General features: G+C 46.5%; 1 protein-coding gene across 5 annotated transcripts in view; it reads right to left on the bottom strand.

The window, feature by feature from the left end:
* Positions 1–3,161: 3,161 nt before the first annotated feature.
* Erc1 (ELKS/RAB6-interacting/CAST family member 1) overlaps positions 3,162–24,139 on the bottom strand; it is a 327,887-nt gene continuing 306,909 nt past the window's right edge. For all 5 annotated transcript variants that reach the window (XM_038318227.2, XM_042054451.1, XM_038318230.1 and 2 more), the window contains one exon: positions 3,162–7,653. In XM_038318227.2, coding sequence (XP_038174155.1) covers positions 7,516–7,653 — 138 coding nt within the window. In that variant the 3' untranslated portion in view covers positions 3,162–7,515. The remainder of the gene's footprint in view (positions 7,654–24,139) is intronic.

The following is a 24,139-nucleotide window of genomic DNA, read 5'->3' as shown; positions in this document are numbered from 1 at the left end:
GGGAATGGACCACACAGGTCGCACACATTGGGCAAGTGCTCTCCCTCTGAGTCATAGCCTAGACTGTGTATCCTCTTGTTTGCATGTTATAAACATGTGAAGTGTGTGTGGGGGGGGTGCACTACGCTATTGTAAAAAGTACATGCTGGATGTCAAAGGTGATGTCTCCGAGGCCACACACTTAGTCAGCAGCAAAGCTCAGCTGGGAATCTGTTCTACACCTTAGCTCCTTGTGTACCTGCAGGCATGGTCAAGGCTTCCGCTGGTTCCTCGTCAGCTTAGAATGACCAGTATTCCGTCTCCATCTGTCTGCCTCGCTTAGGGACAGCTACACCTAGCAGGCATGGCCTTGTGGGAGAGTCAGCATGCAGTTGTAGAAACAGCTTGGGGAGAACAATGTAACACAGCGGGCTTGGCCCGTGGCTGTGGATGTCCTACGCAAGTGTGGATGTTTTGTGCCACCTGTGTCTTAGTCCACTTTCTGATGCTGTATCATGCTATCTGAGAGTGCAAGTCATAAGGGATGAGGCTGATTTGGCTGGAAGTCTGAGCACAGAGGGCTGGCATCATCTTGTACCTGGCAGAGTTCATGCTAATACAACAGAAGACACCATATTGGTGATGGGGTAGTGTGCCAGCTCGGGTGCCTCTCGTATGACCTCATTGAACACTAATTGCCTTCCAAAAGCCTTACCTCTAATACCATCAACATAAATTTGGAAGTTTCAAAGACATGGACTTTTGGGACAAACAAACACACCACGGCACCCCATAAGCCATTGTGTGCTGTGTGGAAATTGTCTACTCCTAAGAAGACGCAGAAAAGGGGTGATGTATGTGTCAGGAACATTGATGTGATGCTACCAGCCTACATCCTTCCTTCCTGGGAAAGTTTAGCCAGAAGATGGCTAGAACGGTAAGTGATTAATTGCCTGATTCTCAGGAACCCAATGATGTCAGAAGCCTAACAACACAAAACTGTGTGACTCATATCCAACCTGATAGGGAGCAGGCCTGACACATCATTTCTATGTCTGTTGAACCCCTAGCCAACATAGCCCTGATGCCTCCACCCTTCTGAGGCTGGCAGGAGTCTGTCTGATGCCACCACACCATGGCCCTATGACAGGACCATGGGCTCTGTGTGGAGCCAGAAAAGCCTGGAAACCCATTGACAAAGGAGTGACCCAGGCCTCCCACTAGCTGACCATGTAGCTCTGGGCTACTTAGCTTGCATTCTAGCTTCTCCAGCAGAAAAGGTAGAGGTGAATCCATAGCAGGCAGCGGACCCCGTGCTGACGGACACCGCTTGGTGCGGGGCCACTATTCTGCTTTAGCAGCTTCTCCCTTCCAGACCCTCAGGGGGGAGGTGTTCCTGTCTTAAGAGTTTGTGGTGACAGGTGAGGTGTTGCTTTCCCCAGCTGGCCACCCATTCAGGACAGCAGAGGGCTTTCCCCATACAGGGCATACCCCGTCATCTGAGCCACATTGTAGCTATCATGTCTGGATCTTCAGCCAAGCCATGCTGGCTGGACTAAGGTTCTTGTCCTGTCTGTACCTCATCTATGAAATGGGTAGTGGGTTCTCGCTAGGGACTGCTGTGGGGATGGGGTACAACAGGCCATCACCAGAACCTAGCAGCCAGTCAGCCAACAGGCTGATAGTACTGGTCTGTGTACCCAGGTGACTCCAGTAGCAGTCACGGAAGCCATTTTTGAATGGGATGCATGATCCTGGGGAAGAGGCTCATGTGTGTTGACCGGGAAAGCACAGTAGAGACAAGTGGTCTCTGAGGCTGATCAGGGAGACCTCACAGCACTCAGAGGAGCGCGGCTTACTAGTAGAGCTTGAGAGCCTGATACCCAGCTCCACGCACCCACTGGTGGGCCAATCTCTTTGCAGCTACATCCTGCTCCTCGCCCCTCTCCAACACACAGCTGAGTCTTTTTAAAGCAGCTCACAGGTATGCCGAAGAGTAACCTTGTGCTTTCAAGGATCTCTCATGAAGGAAAACATAATTATGCTTTATCCTCATGTCTGTTTTCATTATTCCCATTTAAAAAAAAGTTGGTGCGTACCCACGTGGGTTTCTGTGCACCATACACAAGCTTGGGACCCTCTGCAGTGAAGTTCTGGTTGACAATGGAGTGACTAAGTCAGTTTACAAAAAATGAATGGGGAACTCTGGAAACTGCTGACTAATGTGCTCTGTTTGTGCTTGTGGCTTTGTGCTGTGCAGCACAGGGGCCATTCTGCTAGTCACATCTGTTCCCACTTCTCATGATGCGACCAGGCACAGCGCCGTTCCCCAGTCTGGAGAGTAGGGCCAGGTACTCCTTTGCCTGTCTGTGTCTCAACAGCTGCTCTGCCAGGAAAAGGACCTGAAAGTGCTTGATTCCCTCAGCCAAGTGCCATAATTCCACAGACGGGAGAGGGAGCAGACAGGTCTCACTATGTGGCCCAGGCTGGTCTCCAGCTCATCCTCCCCCCACAGACTCCTGAGTACTGGGGATACGGGCAGGAGCCAATGTGCCAAGCACAGCATGGATTTCTTCTTCCTTCCTAAGACAGGCACAGATATGAAGTTAACCAGAATGTGAGCTCTCTAAAATGCCCCAGAACACTGTTTATGGGCACAAGGTCTCAAGTTGTGCCAGAGGGGACAATGATGTCCACAATTACGCATGGGTCTCCTGGCTTTTACTCTTGGTGTTCGTGATGCGGTTACAGATGCAGCCCGCATCTAAGGTGGCGTCAGAACATCCCTGAAGTGGGAATCCCAGTGCTGGCCATACGTGATCCTCTGCCATCTTGGTGTAAACTATTCTAGTCCTCCTGGGTAATGGACACTTTCATAACGCGGTCGGAGCTAATGTGCACGACCTGATTGGGAATAGGGTGGAAAGGAAAAGGGGGTTGGAAATGGACGTTGGGAGATAATCAGAGTAGGAGTGCGAATCTAAGGGTGCAGTTCTGTTGCGGCCAGCCCTGTGTTAGCAGGCCAGTCTGCTGTGGAGCTCCTCGAACCTGGAGTGCACAGATTACAGTCTGCACTGCAGATGGCTTCCTGGGGACTACTGGTCCTTACTTTTCCAGAATGTATCCAGTCTCATCACAGGGGTGTGACCAGGCTGGCAGAGACTAAAGAAGGCTGCAGCACACAGTTTTTAAATAAGTTTATAATTTCCTGATGGATTTAGTTCGTGAATAAAAAAGAAAAAAAATCAAACAGAGTGTTTACAATAATTACCAAGGCAAAATTGAACAGAACACAATGTCTTTGTAATGTCATCATCAGGCGGGCAATTCGACGCTAGTAACTGCACGCATGTGCACAGTTGAAGGCAGCAGCTGCAGCTGCTTCACACAAGCCACCAGGCTGCCACCACTGCTACCTACAGGGACTCAAGCTACAGGAAGCCGTACCCAGTGTTCTCGGCCTCCCCACTAAAGTGCAACATGCCTCTTCTGAAGGAAGGGTGCAGAATAAAGCCAAATTCCCCATCCTGGGACAGCCTGCTACGCAAGACAGGTTTCTGGTCTGCACTGGGCAGCTGGCGCAATGGCTGGCATGTGCCTCAGGCGGGCCCAGATGCTTTCAAGGATGGATTTAATACTGGTGTGGCAGGGAAGAGGGGCTGGGCTGGTGTGCTCACTGTGGCAGAGAGTGGATCTCCTTGCCTCAGCCTGGCTCACTTCCTTTCTTGACTCTGGCATCTCTGGAGCCAAGGGGGTCTGAGTCTAAAAAGCTTCAAAGAGAAGAATGGAGGATCTGAAGCCAGAGAGAGCCAGGCTCTGAGGGCCATCCATGGCACCGGCCTGCAGGCTCTAGAGACTAGGCTGCCCTGTGGGATGGCCACGATGAAATAGCACCAAGTGGGCAGGAAAAGGTCCTGTGGCCTGGCAAGCAGGCCCAAGCCCAGGTTACCACATGACACTAGGCACACAAGGCTTGATCCAATGTGAGGGGAGGGTGATCCTCAGGTCACCCCCAACAACGCTGAACTCTACCCAGAGGTCCTGAGGTACAGAAAACCCTGATGTGACTGAGAGTCTTGGAGCCCAGATTTTCATTTCTCCACTGAGTGGGTGTCTCTTATTCCCAGGCAGTCACCTACCTCAAGTGTGGTCAGTGTGTTTCCCAGGGGCTGGCCTGGCTACCACCTCACCAACCTGGAGTGGGAGGAGCTAGGCTGCCCATAGCTTGAATTCCTTCGTTAACATGATTATTTATGGGTTTGCATTTTTAAAAACACAGCTCCTTAATTTTTCAGTTCTATAACTACTTTTTAATATTTTAATATTCTCAACAATGGACACAATGTAACTGCCCCAGTTCTCTGAATCACACAGACAATATCAACAAGCAGAGAAACAAAAGAGGTGGTGGGACGGGACAGATAACCCGCTCCCCCAAATCAACCCCTAAAATCACTTCTCCCTTAAAAGAGGCAGGAGGAGAAGCACCTACAATAGGGTCACAGCACTTGCCAAACACAGTGGGAAGAATCAGGAGACACTTGGTTACAATTTTGACACTAAAAGTTTGGAAAGTTTCTGTTTGGAAAGAGTACAGACAGCCATTTTGTTCAGAAGGATCCCCAGGTCACATGTGCTTTCTTCTTCCCTGGACATCCTCGTGGTTCACAGGAGGGAACATGCCTTGGAACGGTCCAAAGCTCCGAGACTGGCAGTGACGGCAGGTGCCCAGCAGGCCTGTGGTGCAGCTCATCCTTCTTGCTTCCTTTCCTGGGCTCTGGACTCTGCAGGCAGGAGGGAAGGCTGGGGAGGCAGGCTTGAGAGTCACTGGCACTGCTGACACGGGGTGGGTGTTACATTCCACGTAGTGACATGTCCTTGCTTTGGCTCTTCTTCAAAGACCTGGAGGGAGGCCAGTGGGCCTCTGCTTCAGTCACACAGGAGGGTGCGATGCCAAACCAACCCCAGTGTCAACAGTGGAGGGGCAGGACGGTAGCATGTGAGAACCATCTGCGCTGACGTCATCTCTCCCGAGGGAGAAAGTAAGCCAACACATTCTTCCCAGGAAGCCAAACAGAGGGATGGGATGTGGCCAGTCACAGTTTGACCTGCAGGACCGTCGGTCGTCGCAGCCCAGTCTGCTTTCCTAGAACTTCTAAGGCCCACAGGTGAGGAAGAGGTACGCCCAGGCCTTGGGAAGATGCGTGAGAAGCAAGGCTGACAGGAACTGGGGGATGCCCTCCACATTCCGGCTGCTGAAGCCCACTCAGACGTCTCCATCTTTAAGTCGTTGCTAATCCCATTCGGATGTGCCACCAGTCAGTCACTCACTGAAGGCCTGGGATGCGGGGCTCATATGCTGCTGCTTTAGGAGGAGCCCTAAGCTGGGTCCCAGCCCTCATTTCTTACTGCATCTTCACGATGGCCTTTATTTGGGGTGGAGCTGCTAGGTGCAAAGGGTATGAGGCTTGACAGTGGATGGAGGTGAGGGGACGGTCCTAGCCAGCCTGCAGCAAGCTCTCAAGGCACAGCCACGGGCTGCCGTGTCCTGGTGCAGTGGCAGCTGGGCATTTAGTGAATTCTGGCTAAGTGAATGATGTAAAGTCAGCAAGATCCGAATGCCAGCTAACCTACTAGCCTCGCCTACCACAGAAGGCATGTTTATGGTTCAACTGTAGCTCCACAGTCTCCAGAACCATTTGAGTCACGGGATTACCACCTGAGGAGGAGACCCCTTTGCTATGCAGAGATCAGATAATGTCTGTCCTACAAATTTGGCTTCCTGCAGCCTCTCTGGAGGGACCTGATGGAGAAAAGTTGTAAAATAGAGAGAAGGAAGCAGGTAAAGAGTGGCAGACAAAGACCAAGTGGGTACAGCAAGGAGTCTGTCCGGGGTGGTCCCCACAGCTGGCCAGTGTCAGCTCCAGGCTGTGCCTGTGGACCCGGACTCTGTTTTCTGGATTCCACTGTAGCCAGTGAAGCTGTTACTAGGTGGTGGTTCCAGTTGTTATGGGCATAAAATCAGATTCTAATTTTCCTACCCTGAAATACGGTGTCTTCTATGGATTTACAATGAAAAAGAACTGAGAGAACTGAGCAGCAGCGATCATCATTCTGGCTCCTGGCAGAGTCCACTCAGACCTCGGTGTCTCAAACAAGTGAGCACTGTATGGCAGGGAAGAAGGGGAACGGGGAAGTGACTGAATGTGGCAGTAGTGGCAGCTGCATGAGGTCCCGGGACATGCATGCAGGGCTGGTGTCTGCTGCGCTGTCTAGTTCTCAGAGCCCGGTTATCTTACGGCACTGCCCTCTGCACCTGGCTTCGGCATGGTGCTGCCGCGTCCATGGGGCATGCATGCATGGGCGAAGCAGTCAGCTGACATGAATGGTCAGTACAGCCCCCTACACAGAAAACCTCTCAGGGTGACAACACTGACAGCAATGGTCCTCAACTGCCACACGGGACCTCACAGGCAAAGAGGGGCTCAGCCCTCTGAGGACTCTACAGTGAGAAACAAAGACTGCTGGTCAGGAAGCTGGAGGGAGAAGCTATGCTTCACTGCACGGCTCAACTGAGCATGTCTCAGGGGTCCCCACCACTCCCTATCAGAGGCTTTTCCAAAGGTGGGTGCCTTGCACACTGTATGCACACAGCAGACATTTCATAATACTTTCTGAATGAATGAATGAATGAATGAATGAGTGAATGAATGGAGGGAGGGAGGAATGTTAATGAGATAAGACAAACTCAGTTGTGTCAAAAGAAGTTTCTAGGTAGGGCATGAGGCTATGACCCTGAGGATGTACCTTAAGAGTAGACTGAGAAGGTGGGCAGGGATCACACGCTCTAGCAACCCTGTTCTAAGTAGCCTGGGGCAGACAGCACTGTAGGCAATGTTCAGGAGGAATCGGTATGGCCCTATGGGACATTGTCTTTGGAGGAGCAAAGCTGCGAGCAGGGACAACAGGGCCCTTCTCATCAGGTCACACTGACCTGACAGCCTTAACAAGAGCGAGTGGGTGACCACTGTGGACATCATCCTCCCGTCAGCTGAGAGCGGCGCACGTGAGACAGGCAACAGGCCAGGGTTCACAGTGAGGCCTGCCTCCATCTGATGGTCATGACAGCAAGGCTGGTAAACATGAGGGCAGCACTCCTCTCTTTGTCCCTGGCCACTGCTCCCTCCTTCTCTACCCTCTGAGCAGAAAGTACTCATCCTAAGGCTTCAGCACCGAGCTTTCAAAGCACAGAACTGAGTGGACTCCAGATGAGGTGAATGGGCTTTTGGTTTCCTGTTCCTGGAAGGGCAGAGTTGCCAGCCTCCCCAGCTCCCTTCTGCTGATGACAGGGCAGTTCTTCACGGAGACCAAGGAGACTTGCGCAGAGACAACATTCAAAGTAGAAGGCAGAGTGCATGAGATGCACATGGCTGGACTCGCACATCCAGCTGGCAGGGTCTAGTGTGGAGGTGCGCAGACACCTCAAGTCCCTCACATCCTCCTTTCTAGCTCCTTGGTCACCCTCCTTGGAGCAGGTCAGGAGGACTCTTCCAGGGCACTGACGACTTGCTCGAGGATGTCAGGGCAGTGGTCAGCTATCTGCTGGAGAATGGTGTTGGCGAACTCCTGCAGTTCTGCGTTGTCCCCTTCGACTTTCTCCAGCTCACTCTGAAGCTGAAAGAGAAAGGAGAGATAGAGTTGAGGCAGAGGGCAGCTTACTTGTGTTGGGAGTGGGGATTCTTCAGGAAAGAACGACAAACAGAGCTGACCTCCCTGTATCCAAATGAATGATCAAACATGCAAGCTTCTAGACTCTAATCATAAAAATAGAGCCCAGAAAAGTCAGGATTAAGTCCTGGCCAAACACTGTGGGTTGAGGATCTCAGCATTGTGTGGTGCTCCTGCCCAAGGGAGATTTCCCTTTGCTGCACATGACTGTGTTTCAGCAGGGCCCTTAGACTGCTTTAGTTAGCTGAGGAGATTATTTTGACAGATACCATAGCCCAACGCTGAGGAGAGACACATTCCCAATGTTCTCCTGTTCTTAGTACCCACTAGGCAGTTCTCTAAACCTCTAGCATTCACAGTCTGTCCTGAAACTCCTCGTAGGCCGATGGCAGAGCAAACACGTCAACAAGCACACCACAACCCAGCACAGCTAAGGACACTCTGTGAGAGAAAATGCACACTTGTTTCATTCCGAGGAGCCTGAGAAGGAGTCACTAAAGGTGGCTAGGATCTGGGTCTCCAGAGCCAAAGCAGAGTGGTCTGGGAGATCAGAGGAAACAAAGCACTGTTCAGGATGCTGGAGCCTACAGTGGGCTGTGGTGGAGGAAGATGGAGTTGAAGAGACAGCTGAGGGCCAGACTGTGAGTGGAGCTAGAGCTCAACCCAATCTCGTGCAAAGTACAAGTGACCTTGTAATTTTAAATGGCAGTGACAAGACTGCCTTCATCTTCTTAGAAGATGAAGCAGAAAAGTAGAAGAAGAAGAAGAAGAAGAAGAAGAAGAAGAAGAAGAAGAAGAAGAAGAAGAAGAAGAAGAAGAAGAAACAGCAGCAGCAGCAGCAGCAGCAGCAGCTTCTGACTAAGCAGAAGGCAATAGCCAGAAAGTGGCTGTTGTAAGCACAAGGTGGAATTAAATGGGGCTGAGAGGGAGGAGCCGGGGGAGAGGAGGGATGTGCACATCTCTGCCTTCTCAAAGTAGGGTTTGTGAGGAGAGGGGAAACTACTTGTGACATTGCTAGCTGAGGAATGAGATGGGAAGACGGATATTTTCTTTTTTTCAAAAAAATATTTATTTATTTATTTATTTTATTCATTCATTCATTCATTCATTCATTCATTCATTCATTCATTCATTCTGTTTGTATGTCTGCAGGTCAGAAGAGGACACCAGACCTCATTACAGATGGTTGTGAGCCACCATGTGGTTGCCGGAAACTGAACTCAGGACCTTTGGAAGAGCAGGCAATGACGGATATTTTCAAATACCAGGCAGGGTTCCAGGAAAGGAAGAGGGAACTGAAAACTGAGTGGCAAGAGAATTTAGAACCCAGGTGCCTGGGAGGCTTAGGTCTCAGCGTCAGGGCTGCCATTTATTAGCTGATGTCCCCTTGACCTCTCTTCTCTGCTGTGGGGTGGAGCAGCAACATTTCACAGTGCTGTTTTAAAGGATTTAATGACAAGGACATATGAAAATGCCTGACAAAGGTTAACTTGTAATTACTGTTATTAACTACATAAGATCACCCAGAAAAAGCAGATTAGATGGCAAAGAGAATCCCACTGTCTGTCAGACTCTGGATATTCTGAGCCAAGAATGAGCTAGAGTGTGCTTCTCGAGTACAGCCGTCAGGTGAGACTATCCGTCTTCTCTCTGCTGGCTGCTGACGGTGACCTGGAAACTCAGGGCCACTTACACCATGCTAAGCCTTAGTGCGTCTTTTAAAAATTTAGGACAGGAGCTAAACTCATCTATTTTCACCTAACAGTGCACTGTGTTTCCAAGTTGAATCCCCAAAACTGTTTTTGGAATTTGATAATTGACCCTAAAATTCATTCTGATGTGTAAATACAAGAGCTAAGAAAAAAATCTATTTTGTGTTTGGAGGTTCAGGGGATTGAATCCAGGGCCTGGTGCATGCTAGGCAAACACTCTGAGCCCCACCCCCAGTACCCAGAGATAAAATTTTAAGACAGTGAAGCCCTGCAGAAACACACTAACAGAAGATTGCTACATTAATAACATGGTGTCTATGGGCTTTGGAATAGATTTTTCTTTTTGCTGGGACAAACTATCTTCTATAAACAATTTAAAGGAGGAATTATCTATCTTAGTTCATGGTTTTAGAGCAGCATTTCTCAACCTGGGGGTCGTGACCCCTTTGACAACCCTCTAGCCCCAAGAATACTTATATTACAATTCATAACAGTAGCCAAAATCACAGAATTGAGGTAGCAATGGAAATAATTTTATGGCTAGGGTCATCACAACCTGAGCAACTGTATTAAAGGGTTGCAGCATTAGGCAGGTTGTGTCAGCTAGATCCTTCTGTAATGTGAGCTTGAAGTTCCATACTGCAGCACCCTACTTTCCTTATATGTAAATATCCATTCGAAAAATGTTCTTCCAGTCGCTTGGATACTGCAAGGTTTTATGGAAGAACTAGTTTGGTGGGGCAGGGATGCCAAGGCTAGAGGGTCACTGGAGGGTAAGAGTGTTGTATGTGAATAGTGTGTGAGACTGTGGCTTTTAAAAAAAGATTTTGTGGAAGAGCTGCTTTCTACTAAACCTTCATCTAAGTTAGATCCCAAAGGAGGACAAATGGAAAATGGATATAGAAACATTATCTCCAGTAGAGAAAACAGAAAGTGTATACTCTGCTAAAACAAGTCAAGATTTCCAAATGCAGATTGGATTCCATGAACATTCCACATGTGGTATTTGGTGCTGAGAGGTGTGGTCCTGCTTACCAGTCTGGGAAACTGTCACTGTTACTAAGGTGACACCATATACAAAATATCCTGCCTCAAAATGACCCCACAGTGCCCTTTATTTCTTCTTGCCATAGCCTCTTGGCAACCCCGTCAAGTCCCTTTCCTTTCAGTCAATGGTGTTTCCAAGCTCTCGTCTCTGAGTCTGGGGATACAGGAACCTTTCCCATCCTGAAAAGATCCCGGAACTATCTTTCTTAAGCTGGCTGTAGCATTCCCATCAAACTTCAAAAGCTCCAATACAGGTACTCGCTAGTATTCTGTCTCTCAGATCAGCCGTGATAAGCAGGATGACTTGACCGCTTTCTCACCTAACTTGCTTTCTTGAAAGGCTAGTGAAATGTCTACCTAAAAACTATAGAACTACAAAAGTAAAAAATGCCTTAAATGGAAGGATATAACATGACCAAGAAATGGAGACTCAAAGAGTGTATTAATTCTGCTTAAACTAACTCACAGATTCAATGCAACCCCAATAAAATCTTAGGCAGCTATGAATATAAGAAAATGTATGTAGTAAGAAAAAAACCTATACAAACATGATAACTTCCTTAGTTTATGGCAAAGGTATCATCTGTACGGTAGGGAAAGGTTGTATTTTTATGATCTATTACCATATACATTACCATATCCCAATCATACAAAGAATCAGTTCTTGATGGAGAATAAATCTGTCTGAATGGAAGACATGGAAAAAGAAAACAGGAGAGCTGGACACAATGCCACCTGCCTATAAACTTGACTCAGGCTAAGGCAGGAGGATTGTGTGTGTAAAGACATCTTGGGCTACATAGTGAAAACCTGCCTCAGAAAAACCAAGCAAACAACCAGCCAAGCTCACAAACACACCAAGTCCCCTGCCGGATCCATGCAAGTTGAAAGGGACACTGTACAAACGCCATGCTGGTCTTCTCTGTTCCCTTCAAACTTCAGCTTACACACTACCAAGGCTATAGTACAAAGATTTCTTAGGCAGAACACAAAAGAACACCCACCATAAAAAAGACCCCCAAAATCAGTTAATTTATATTAAAACAGGCCTGTAATTCTAGCACTCAGGAGACAAGAACGTCAAGAGCTCAAAGTCATCCTCAGGTAATATCATGGTGAAAAGCAGCCTGGGCTATGTGAGGCCTTATGTCCCAAAACAAGAACAAAAGCAAAACTAAACACCCCAAAAACCCAAATAACAAAAAACAAACAAAAAGCAAATGAACAAACAAGAAAACTCAAATAAAGCAAAAACAAAGAAACCCCCACAAAACAAAACTAAGAACTTCTTTCTCTTAAAAGACATCATTAGGAGAGGAAAAACAGCTGGCAGATGGGAGAAGGTATCTGCTTTGCATGTGTGTGATGGGGACTCAGTGTAATACATAAAGGACTACAAACCAGCAATAGCAAAACAACAAATTCAAAAGGCCAAGGAATTAGAATAGTATTTTTACAAAAGATTCCAATTGTCACTCAGTGCCTGTGTCTACAGGAAGTTCCTGCAGATTCCAGGATACCTCATGAACAACAAAATCTTCATTTCTATAAAAATAATGAAATAAAATGGTATACTTGCATATAATCTACATATCTTACCTGTAGATTACTCATAATACTGAATGTCATGTGACCGCCATGTAAGCACTTCTTGTTGTACTGTAGTGTTTAGAGAGTGATGAAGGAAAACAGGTCCAGACAGCTGACACTGGAGGTGACCAGTGCTCAAGTGACAAGTGATGAGAGACACTCAGGGCAGAGAGACGGGCGGGTACAGAAGGATGGCTTTACTCCGGGGACTCACAGAGTGCTCAATGCATGAAAATTCAAATTCTGATTTCTAAAACTGTTTCTCCAAAATATTTTAAAACTGTGATTGTTGAATTTGAGGGATGCATAACCCCAGGATGTGTAGAATCAACTATATATTGGAAAGGCTAGAAAATACATACAAACGTATTTATTCTTGTTAATTATCATAGAAACAGGAGTTAAAAAAACCCGTAAGAAACCACTAAATATCCATCACAATGGATAAAAATGTAAAGGTTAGATATCATCAAATGCTGATAAGAGTGTGGAACCACTTGACTTCTCACACATTCATACACAGTATGAGTGCAAAGAGGTACAGCTATACTGGAAACCATGTGGTAGCATTCACTGAACTGGAGTACATGTATATTATGACTAAACCTTCATGCACACATACGTTCACCAGAAGACAGAGTCAAGAGTACACACATAATCTCTACTGGCCATGCTGTAGCAAGCTTTTAGTAACAGGCTGGGAGGTGTCTCAGTCTGTTCGGTCTTAGCAAACATGAGAGCCTGATTCCCGGGACCCATATGAAAAGCCAAGATGGTAGTGTGCTATAATCCTAGTGCTGGGGAGGCAGAGCAAGAGGAGGACCCTGGATCAGAGTGCAAAGCAACCACACTAGTCAGCCATACAGGCCAGGCGGTGGTGGCACACACCTTTAATCCCAGCAGCCACACTAGTTAGTCATAGAGGCCGGGCAGTGGTGGTGCATGCCCTTAATCCCAGTACTAGAGAAGAATATAAAATGGGAAGAGACAGCTCTCACGCTGTCTCAGTGTGAGGATTCGTGGGGATAGGACTGTCCATTTCGGTCTGAGGTTGAGGTAAGAGTGGCTGGCCACTCTGCTTTTCTGATCTTCAGCTTGAGCCCCAATATCTGTCTCCGGATTTTTATTATTTGTGCTACAGACCCCATGTCCAAAAAAAAAGTGTAAAAGGTATAACAACATGAACTAACTTTTGCATTTTTTGGACAAAAATTATTCTAAGTGATTTTGTGTCTTTTTTGTTTTGTTTTGTTTTTTGAGACAGGGTTTCTCTCTAGCTTTGGAGCCTGTCCTGGAGCTAGCTCTTGTAGACCAGGCTGGCCTCAAACTCACAGAGATCTGCCTGCCTCTGCCTCCTGAGTGCTGGGATTAAAGGCGTGCGCCACCACTGCCTGGCGCTTTGTGTGTGTGTGCATAGTTGAACAAACTCCTGGTATAAAATGTATAGTTTTAGTTTTCACTATTATAAACACTCATTGTTGATGTTCCTACACACGATCCTCTCCACATCTATGTCCCAGAAACACTGTTGTAAGATTTGTTCTGTCTTGTTTTAAGAGAGGCTCCATGCTAACTCCTCAGTTCTTCTGTAAACGCCTAGAGGAATTCTGCTTTATACATGAAGCTGCCTAGAAACACCTGCAAATAGCAGATAGTTTAAGAATGGCCACCAAGGGAAACTGCAGGAATAGATGCTTGTTTTTCTGAAGACATTTTCTTTTCTTTCTCTGCTGCTCAGTCCAGGCCCCTGTGCTCATGTAAGTGCTCTCCCACCTAGCAGCACCTCTTAGATCTGTTAGAGATCTGCCTGCTGAGGTTGGGCTCTGGAACACACTACATGTTTCATGGAAGGCCCTGGGTTCCAGCTCCACAGAAACACAACAAAGGAATCAAAATCCTAAGGGCCCCCATTCTGCTCAAAGTTCCCAAAAGATGGGGTGCAGGGCAAGTACAGGGCCTGATGGTGACCTATAGAAGAATTATCTAGCTTTCCCACCCACTCTAGAACTCAATGTAGTGATGTGATTTCCAAAGGGACTTGAGCCAAATGTGGCGCCAACTCCACCTGGGACACTCAAGGAGATGTGCAGTCTGCATGTGAAGCACAGAGCAGTGGTGCCTTGGTCTCTAGTACAGAGCTGTCGTGAAGCCATAGGTAGGAGGCTGAGCAAATAAATGGAGAAAAGATGGGGCTTCTACAGCTTTGCACCAAACAGTATTGTTGGGAAGAGTTGGCTATAGCATTAGCCAGCTTCTTCCTGCTTTTAGGGCTGAGTAACTCAGAGAACAGTTAACACGGATGGTGCAATACCAAGTTATCTAAGTAGGATGCATGAAGCAAGAGAGCAGCCTGCAGTGAACTGGCTGCCTTGGGACCACTGTCCAAAACAGCTCAGTGTATGCTGTGACTTAAGAACAGGACCCATCACAACAGGGAGCCACCAGAGACCCAAATGGAAGAAATTCCTAAGGTAGAAAAAAGGTGAGTATTCTGTAGACCTGGCTCCATCTCAAGGTAAACTGCTGTGAGGTGAAAGAAAGGTTTTCTAAAGGGAAGTCAGGCCTAGAGAGGTCTCTAGATAAAATCTAGTAGGCACAAAAATTACACAGAAATACTTAGTTTAGTTTAAGTAGACAAAAATTTGAGGTTTTTTTTTTTTTTTAACAACTAGCTCTCAGGACACAGACTTTGAGTCTGAGCTGTAGAACTGATGAGTGTGGTGCCCTGGAAGTGATGGGTCAAGCAGAAATGGCCTTGTCTTGGTCAGACTTGTCCTACAGCCCCATAACTCAATCTAGCAGTTGCTTAGGAGTTATGGAGACACAAAATGAGCTTTCCATTTTCAATTTTTCAAATGTATGGAATGAACTGCAAAGTATTTTGACACTGTGCAATTCTGAACAGACCATAAAGCTTACGGGATTGGAGGATCTGATATCATAGTAATTTCTTATTCAGGAAGATTTCCTACAAACATCTGGTCACTGCTTTCACTCTGGAGAATTTACTAGCATTGGTTGATGGGGTAGCTGACCAATCCCTTGTCTGAGGGGCATGGCAGCTCCAGGGCAAAAAAATACCTTTAAAAGATCTGTGTTTGGGTAAGCTCCTCCCTCCCTCTTGGTTCCCTGCTCTTCGCTGGAACCCTGGCTCTGTAAGTTTGCCCCACTTCCTTCCTTTATTAAAGCTGATTATTTCGGACACGGCTAGTTTGGTTATTTCCCATAGCCGGCTGACCACCACGCTTCAGTTGGTGCCAAAGAAAGCTAGAGCTTGATCTTGAAGACTTTTACAGCTTCTCCACGGGTTAAAAATCAACACTCACTCCCCAGAAACTGTTAAGTTTATGCACTGATAGGAAGGATCCTTTTATGCTTTGAAGCATGAAAATCATGCATCCCACTATTATCTCCTATATGCTATTCCTGGACACAATATTTATTAATCATGTACTGGATGAATGCTAACAATACGCCTTTAATGTAACTGGGCTTTTCCATGTTAGATTACCATTATCTTTATCATTAGTTTTCAAAGGCTTTGAAAATAAACTAAAGCCTGGGGCCATGGCTCAATGACAGAGGACTTGCCTAGCATGCCCAAGGCCCTGGGTTCTATTCAAAGGTCCACCCTCCCCCAAGCTAAACCTAAAACCAAACAAGGGGCTCTTCTGCCACAGCACTGAAAACACAGCAGCGGGTAGCAGCAGCCCCTAGTCCTGAGTGAAATCGAACATCGAGGCATCAGCTATTCAGCTCAGGCTGCCCTCAAACTCTGGAGCTTCCTTTTCTGCTTCATTCCCTGTCCTGCCTAAGATCAGCCAGGCAAACATATAATCACAGAAATACTAGCCTGCTCATATTAGATCCAGAGCACAGCAATTCTGAAATTTGCTGGAGGCTGTGTGAGTATGCAACAGGTGACAACTAGTATTCAACAGGTCAACCCACCAGACAAATAACTCTCTGATGGGGAGCCCCACTAGGTAAAGACTGTGGGAACGTTGGCTGTAAATGACTTGCTGCTTCTGTCTGTAATTTCTCTCATGTGCCACTACACTTCTCCCCTAAGAACAGCTATGGGTGTTTTCCTACTGCTTATGTGTTTATCTTGTGAATATATTCCATTGATTGGGTACATATATAGCTGTGGATGGTCAGGAAGATGATTTCTGCTTAAACTGTATAATTTTGAGGAATAGAAATAAAACTAGAAAAAAGACAGCTAATTTTAGACTTCAGAACAAATTCAAACCAAACTGGTTGCCCCTGGAGATTAAGACACAAGGACAAGTTCCCAGGTATTTATTGAAGAATCAAGGTCGGGCATGAAGCACTGTGGTAGACATAACCTCCAGCATAATGAACTTTCTGCATGTACTCCTACCTTAAGGTTCAGCCAACTCATGTCTACTGTTTAAGCCCTGAACTTCAATGTCACTTTCTGTCTGGGAACCCTGACCACTTAGATCTATGTTCATGGCTAAGCATTACTCACTGGCCAGTCAGTGTGACATCACTAGCCTGAAAGAAACAGTGTGATTAGTTTAGCTCTGTTTCTTATTATTTACTCAATAAGTGCTGTGTGACTCTGAAAATGTGATTCATGTTTTTGTGCAGAGGCTTTGTTGTAGTAGAAGTGTGTGCTGCCGTAGAAGTGTGTGCTGCAGTAGAAGTGTGTGCTGCAGTAGAAGTGTGTGCTGCAGTAGAAGTGTGTGCTGGAGTAGAAGTGTGTGCTGCCGTAGAAGTGTGTGTTGTGCTGGAGTAGAAGTGTGTGCTGCAGTAGAAGTGTGTGCTGCCATAGAAGTGTGTGCTGCTGTAGAAGTGTGTGCTGTGCTGCCGTAGAAGTGTGTGCTGGAGTAGAAGTGTGTGCTGCTGTAGAAGTGTGTGCTGGAGTAGAAGTGTGTGTTGCAGTAGAAGTGTGTGCTGTAGTAGAAGTGTGAGAGATGTAGAAGGTGGTGAGTGAATAAGTGAATGAATGATGAATGACAGAATGCGTGTGTGTGTGTGTGTGTGTGTGTGTGTGTCCCCGTCCTGAAAGGCAGATGTAGCTGGATGTGCAGAAGAAGCATGAGAGATGGAGAGACAAGTGTTATGTATGTAAAAGTGTGTATAAAGTAGCTGTGTGGAGATGGAAGTTTTCAGAAAGAGATTCTTTAAGATGATGTAAAAGAGAAGGTTACCATCCAGGAAAGTGTGTGCTTGTTCCTTTTTTCCCAAGTTACCATCAGACATTAGAAAGCGTATGTTTCCTTATTTACCCCTCAGAAAAGTCAGGCTCTCAGCTAGATAAGAGTTTTTTCTAAGTCCCAGCTACTCTATAGGCACTCTTTTGCTACTCTGGGTGCAGTGCTGGGAGCTGGTATCTCAGGCTGCACTAGAAATTTCAACTCACAGCCTGGAGGGAGCAGGAGAACCGCTAGTTCCAGTCTCTACCTTACAGGTAAGACCCAGGCCTGAAGAGGTATAGGGAAGTGTGCTCACCTCAGGAAACTGCATGAACCACCCATAGGCCAGTCTGTGGTCAGAAGTCAGACCTACAGTTTCCAGATGCATGTGCACTCTACGTTCAAGTGTTGCTAGGATACTAATGTTTCAATCTCTATCCTACTTATATACAGACACATCTAAAATGCAACTGCTTTCCTGTCTAGGACATTTGTACTAGATGAGCTAATCTGTGTCTTCTCTGTGATAATGTGTCCCTAACAACTCCCCAGGTTTGTCTCTCCTGAGAGGCTATGTCTTGGTAGAGTGCTATACCTGCTCTGAGTGAGCAGAGATAGGACAGGAGCACAGAAACATTCATGACCATGGCAGATTAAAGTGGGAATAGAAAAGAGACCTGGCCTCACTCCTCATCTCAAGGGAGAGACGCCTTCCCACTCCCTGCCTCTTACCACCTGTGACAGGTGGGAGAGCTGTCCCTGCTCCTTACCAGCTGTAGCACTCAGGAGAGTGGCCCCTGCACCTCGCCTGGCAACACAGTAGAGTTGGCCCTGGTGATGTAGGTGTGGGAAAGCCTGAGAGCAGGAGAACAGGCTCTGCTCCTTGCTCCTTAGGGTGAGCAAGTCAGGGCAATGCTGGAGAGCTCAACTTGGTGGTGAGGATGAGGGATAGCTGGCAGGCCAACTAACCCAGCACCACCCAGGCCCAGAATCAGGGCTATGAGTTGGCCCATCCCAACATCTACCCCATCTGTGATCTGCTGGAGCACGTGAAGAGACAGGTCCTGCAGACCCAAAGCTGCAGGACCTCCACGACACAGGGCAACAACAGGATATCCAAGAGGAGTCCCAATAAGGGTCCAACAATCATAGTGCGGCAGAAGCCAGAGGCCTTGAACCAGACCAATGACTGTGCAATGGACATGTGCAAGTAAAGATGTGTGAACTAAAGGGTTACTGTGGGACTCGCTGAGTCATACTACAGCTTCCACGATGAGATTTTCCTTTTCTCCTTCTCTCTTAAATTTTTTTGGGTGTGTGTGAAAGGGCAGAGGGTGGATACGAAGGGACGGGGAGATGAATGGAATCAAAATGCATGATGTGAAATCCAGAAAGAATAAAAAGTTTTTAAAAAGTAGGAATAGGAGAAACTCAACACAGCATTTACATTGCTTTGGTTGGTGCTCTATATCCACTGTATTTGAAGGGCCAAGAGAATGGTAATCTCTTCCTATGGAGAAATAGCCTCAGAAACCGTGGCATACTGTCACCTTCAAATAATACCAGTTAGCTGGGTGGCTTACTGAACAGAAGCATAGACCTGAGGCAAGGGTAGCAGGTGGTCACAAGGGCATGTTACCAAGCCTGGGATCTGCTCTATACGGGCTTGCAGTGGCATGGTCTAAACAAGCATTTCTAATCATCAAGAATTCTAAGTCTTGTTTCTACGTTGACTTGGCAGCACCTCACATTATCTTTGTTCATCTGCTAACTGAAATGAACCGAGACTTGCCCACCATTATCAAAATGAAAGCAAACCGCCCTCTTGCTGAAGGGATCTATCAGAAAAACAGCGATATTCTGGGAAGCACAGACTCAGGCAGGGTGGCTGGCCAGGCCCATGTGTTTGGTTTGGCTCTCAGAAATGAAGAGTGTCAAAAATGAAAGGATGAAAAAAAAAAAAAAACCAACCCCTCCCCCATACGAACCAAACAATGGATTAGGAAATCTAATGCTGAAGCTGTCAGCATTATTCTTACCATAAGGCCTTGTTGCAGCTGAGATTTAAGTGCAGAAGCAACATGAGGCCCACTCCACTCTCTGGCCAAGTGGAAGAGAGAAGGGAGCCTTGCAGCCACTGTGGCATGTGCACAACATGCCTACTCCCAGGACCTCTCTTCCCAACATGCGGTATCCCACATGAGTGTCAGTGATGGGCAAAGGCTAAAAAGGCTCCCGTGGTCACCCTGTTGAATTCTCTTTAATTTTAATGCAAAACTGATGTATTATCTGATTGGTCGGTCACCCCTGAAGGAAGAGACAGAATGATCCTTTAGTTGGGTACACACTTGAGGTCAGGTGGGCTTATCCAAGTGGTCCTTGGGTAAACATGGTAAACATTTCATGGATGACCATGTACAGCGGTAAGATGCGAGTGTCACACAGCGTGATAAGGAATGTTGTTTCTGATTTGCCTGGCATGGAGGTGGACGGGGGCAGGGTAGCATGTTACTAATTTTAGCATGCCGAAGGGAAGTATAGGATATGATTCGAAAGCTCCTTAAGGAAGGTTAGGACTGAAAGAAAACTATTCCCACACCCTCTTACATCTCAGACTTTTGCAGGCAGTACTCACATAGGTCAAGAAGGGTAGGATGGGGAGACTCTAGGGATATTTCCAGTCTAATCTGGCTCAATGAATATTTAAGGCTCTCAATGCTAGGAATACAGCTCCAAGAAGTATGGCAAAGCCATGGCAATCATACCTTCAGCCCTACATAGCTTTGGCCTAAATGGAGAAGACAAGGCAAGCACTTGGAGGAGAAGAGACAGATCTTTCCTCCCACCTTCTCCTTCTAGGGAGCCAGAAACAGAATGTAGCCTCAGCCTTCAAGAGAAGTGAAGGAGGAATTCAGTTAAACACAGTCAAGAGGGAGACTGAGAAACCCTGGAAGCATTCTTCTGCATATAACCTGAGATGGCCAACCCTAATGAACCAGAGCCCAGATAAGGCTACATGTGGCCCTGTACAATTATCCCCAGTGTCTGTGGGACCACTGCTGATGGCTGCAGGACACTGAACAGGATTTATGGGTAGAACACTAAGAGGTCTACAATCCTCCAGGGAACCAGTGAAGTGGCGGCAAAGTTACAGCCCTGCAAGGGATTAAATAAACTCCCCTTTTCTCCAGAAGGATTCAGAGGCTTGGGTGGTACACTTAATTGCACTACCCTGAGACATACTCAGCCCGAGCTGGCACTGAGTCGTCTGGCAGCATACTGACAAGATGTTCTGCATCTGGAAGTGTCAGTCCTGCTGAAGTTGACACACAGAGTTTACTCTCAGGCTGTAAGGAGCAGCAGTGGGCCAATACGGGAAACAAAAGCCTCATATGCCACTTGGCTTCCCCATCTTGGATGAGACATTTCACTGCTTTGGGTTCAACTGTCTTGAGACAGGCGCTCTTCAAATTCTTTCTAGACTTCATGACGTCTGACTTAGCAGAGCCCATATGTGGTTTGTCTTATCAAATAAGAGTTAAACAACCATACCCGGTGGGAAGCCACAAGCTATTTCTAGCTCAAAGTTTCAGTTCCAGAGAACTCCACTACACCTGCTCTGGATCTCATCACCTTATCTTTCCAAGATCCTCCTGCTTGCTGCATTCTGAGCTTCAGTTGTGGAACACTTTCCTTTAGGAGTGAATTCTTACTGGACTTGGTTCTGCTTCAGCCTTGCGAATGCAGAGTGATTTCCTACAGACTCTAGATATACCAATAGCACAAGTCAGAGAGTCTGGAGAACGATGGCATGTTAATATCATGTGTGGCCCATGATAAGACTGACCTGGTTTAGCTAGGATCACTGGAGTGGGCACCATGCCCAGCCCATCATACTAGCTTAAAGCCACTATCACATCACATTTTTTTTTTCTGCCAAGGTAGAAATAAGAGCCTCCTGGTATCTGGCTCACATTTTGATTACAAAAGATAAGACTCAGAATGATAACATTAAAACCATTATTTCTCACTAAAAAGGACCCCATGAAAAATCTTATTCACCATTGCCTGAGTTTTAGGGCTGAACTTAAAGGCTCCCTTCTAGCCAGTTAGCATATGCTAGGCTCAGCATCTTCCTGTGTGTCCGAGGGAGGGCAGAGCAGTAGGACAGTTTTTGAGCTGTGTAGATGAGTACATCACTGTATCCACTAAAATGCTCCTGATTTCATTCGTTAGTGATGGTGTGGCTTTGTGACTGTTACAGAAAGTGCTCCTCACAAGGCTCTCTGGGTGGAAGTAACCAGCATCCCCCTGTCCTCTGCAGGACTGCTCTGTAACTAGTGGATGCAAGTTCTGAAGCACCCTTACCTTTGGGCAGGCACAAGCCCAAGGCTTATTTGAATGCATTTTCTATAGCTGGTATAGAAACAACTAAATCAAAAGTCTGAAATGGTGGCCCAATAACAATTAGTTCTGAAGTAGTCCTCATGCTTGATGGACTGAGCTGAGTCCTCTAAAATTTACAAGTTAAAGCCTTAATCCCCAGAACCTTGGGGGTCTGGCTATCTTTGGAGATGGGACATTTAAAGGGTAATTATGCTAAATCATGCCTTTAGTGTAGGCCGGTATCTGTGTGACTAGTGCTGTAAGCAGTAGAAGTTTGGATATCTGCAGGCATCAGGGATACACAGGTACAATTTTATATATACAGATACACAGGCTAGATTGTGTGAGGACATAATGAGAAGTCTGCCACCAGAGAGCCAAGGATCCCAGAACTAACACCCTGATCTTAGGTTTCCTGCCTTCAGAATGAGAATAAGAAAAAATTCTATGTGAGCTCCTGTCTTAGTTTGGGTTTCTATTGTTGTGAAGAGAAACCATGACCACAGCAACTCTTATAAGGAAAATATTTGATTTGGGTGACTTGCTTATGGTTTCAGAGGTTCGGCCCATTATCATCACAGCAGGGAGAATGGCAGTGTGCTGGCTACATCTTAATCAGAAGGCAACAGGAAGTAGACTGAGGTACAGAGCGTGGCTTGGGCATATATGAGACCTCAAAGGCCACGCCCACAGTGACATACTTCCTACAAGGCCATACCTACTCCAAGAAACCCACACCTTCTAATAGTGCCATTCCTTATGAGCTTATTGGGGTCAATTACATTCGAACTACCACAGCCCCTCTACAGTACTTTTCAGCAGAGGAAGCTAATAGATTGCTGTTGGACTGCAATGCTGTGAATTCACTGACCATTTATATCCTGACCTAACTCTCCATGTTGGGAATGACAGTGAGTCACGGCCTGGTTCCATCTTTCTGACTTAGAATCCGAAGGCTCTTAGCACTTCTATGGTAGTGGTCCCAACAAGAGCAGGGATGCCTGGTAGGTGGCTAGTGTGGAGGTCTGGGTCATTCAAAATAGCTGGAACTTTTGAACCAGGAAGCGAGGCTGTGTCAGTACTTTCCCTGACTTGGAATGGGGGAGGCTTTGAGTCACGGGTGGTAGCGGTATGATTAGTGGGAGATGGCAGCAATGTTTGCATGTATATTGAAAGGATCTCTCTTTTGGTTTTGTCCTGGGAAGTTGAGTTCCACAGAGAAGGGTGTGGTCTCACTCATGTTCCCCTTGAGAATCTCTAGTATACACTGACACTGCTACCTCCATGTTCTCAGGCATGCCTCACAGGAGACACTATCTTGAAGAACTTTAAGTGACTTCTATTTCTAGACAGTGCCAAGTGATGTCAATGTCATCAAAGCTTTGGTTAAAAAAAAAATCTAAAACTCTGAAAGAGCGCTAATGGTAACTTATTTTAAATACCATGACTGCACTGGACACTTTCATTTCCAAAGGCTCTAAGGCATTAGGACCACAGTGCCTGAAGGGTTTTGTTGGTGTGGCTTCCACAGTTTCAGCTGGATACATTTTCTTCCTTCCGTAGTTGGGATGGCCTTGTCTGTGGGAGGGGACATTGGAGACAACAGGCTTCTGTTTAACCATGGTCAATCTAAAAACTAATTGGTATTCTAACATGGTAAATAAATAACTGCCCCCAAAGGTGCTCTCGCGGGGTTCCTGTCAACACAAAGGAAAATAAGGTAATCAGCGGAGCTAAAAGGTATTTCTGTCACTACAAGTACAGAGCTTTGCCAGTTACAAAATGTATCCATATTTTAGAACTTGAGTCCACTGTGAACCATGATAATATTAACTAAATACAAACTACATTAAGTAAGGCACTTGTGAGGAAGAAGGGGTTTGGGTGGTGGTGGGGGGAGAAGAGAAGAGAAGATAGTGGCAGTGTCATGTAGCGGGGGATGCCATCATAATCAATGTGTATCATATTCATGAGAGCCTGCGCGCACGCGCACACACACACACACACACACACACACACAAATTTGTAGGAGAAAAAAGGTCCAGTGATCTTTTGTTTTGTTTTGCTTTTTTGCTGCAAGATAAAATGCAGGAAGTCTGTATTTAGAATGTGTCCATATACCATTTCAACATTTACCTTACTGTCCCAGGGAGCTTTGGACAGTAAGGCGAGTCGGGAGACCAAGAGCTCCCTAGTCAGGCAGTGTCAGACAGAGATGACAGAATCCTCTTCTCTACAACAAAGTTGGGGAAAGGTCTGTTTAACAGTTCAGGTTTCCTTATTTTTCCCAGGCTGGAACCAATGCCTAGACTCAAGCAGTCCTCTCAAGTAGTTGGGCTCACACTGTCTAGAAGGATTTCTACATCTATATCTACATTCTCTTATTTAACATAGGTCCCCTAATTTGTAATTCTTGCCCAAATGGCACAAATAATGTTATTCTACATTTAGCACAAGCCTATAGTTTTGTGCCTTGTATATTCTTACATGTAGACACTAAATACCACATACTATTTCTATACTGGGAAT

Source organism: Arvicola amphibius, chromosome 2, assembly GCF_903992535.2.
Source record: "Arvicola amphibius chromosome 2, mArvAmp1.2, whole genome shotgun sequence".
NCBI classification, from domain to species: domain Eukaryota; kingdom Metazoa; phylum Chordata; class Mammalia; order Rodentia; family Cricetidae; genus Arvicola; species Arvicola amphibius.
The sequence above is the reverse complement of the archived record's forward strand: the minus strand, read 5'-3'. Positions and strand labels throughout refer to the sequence as shown.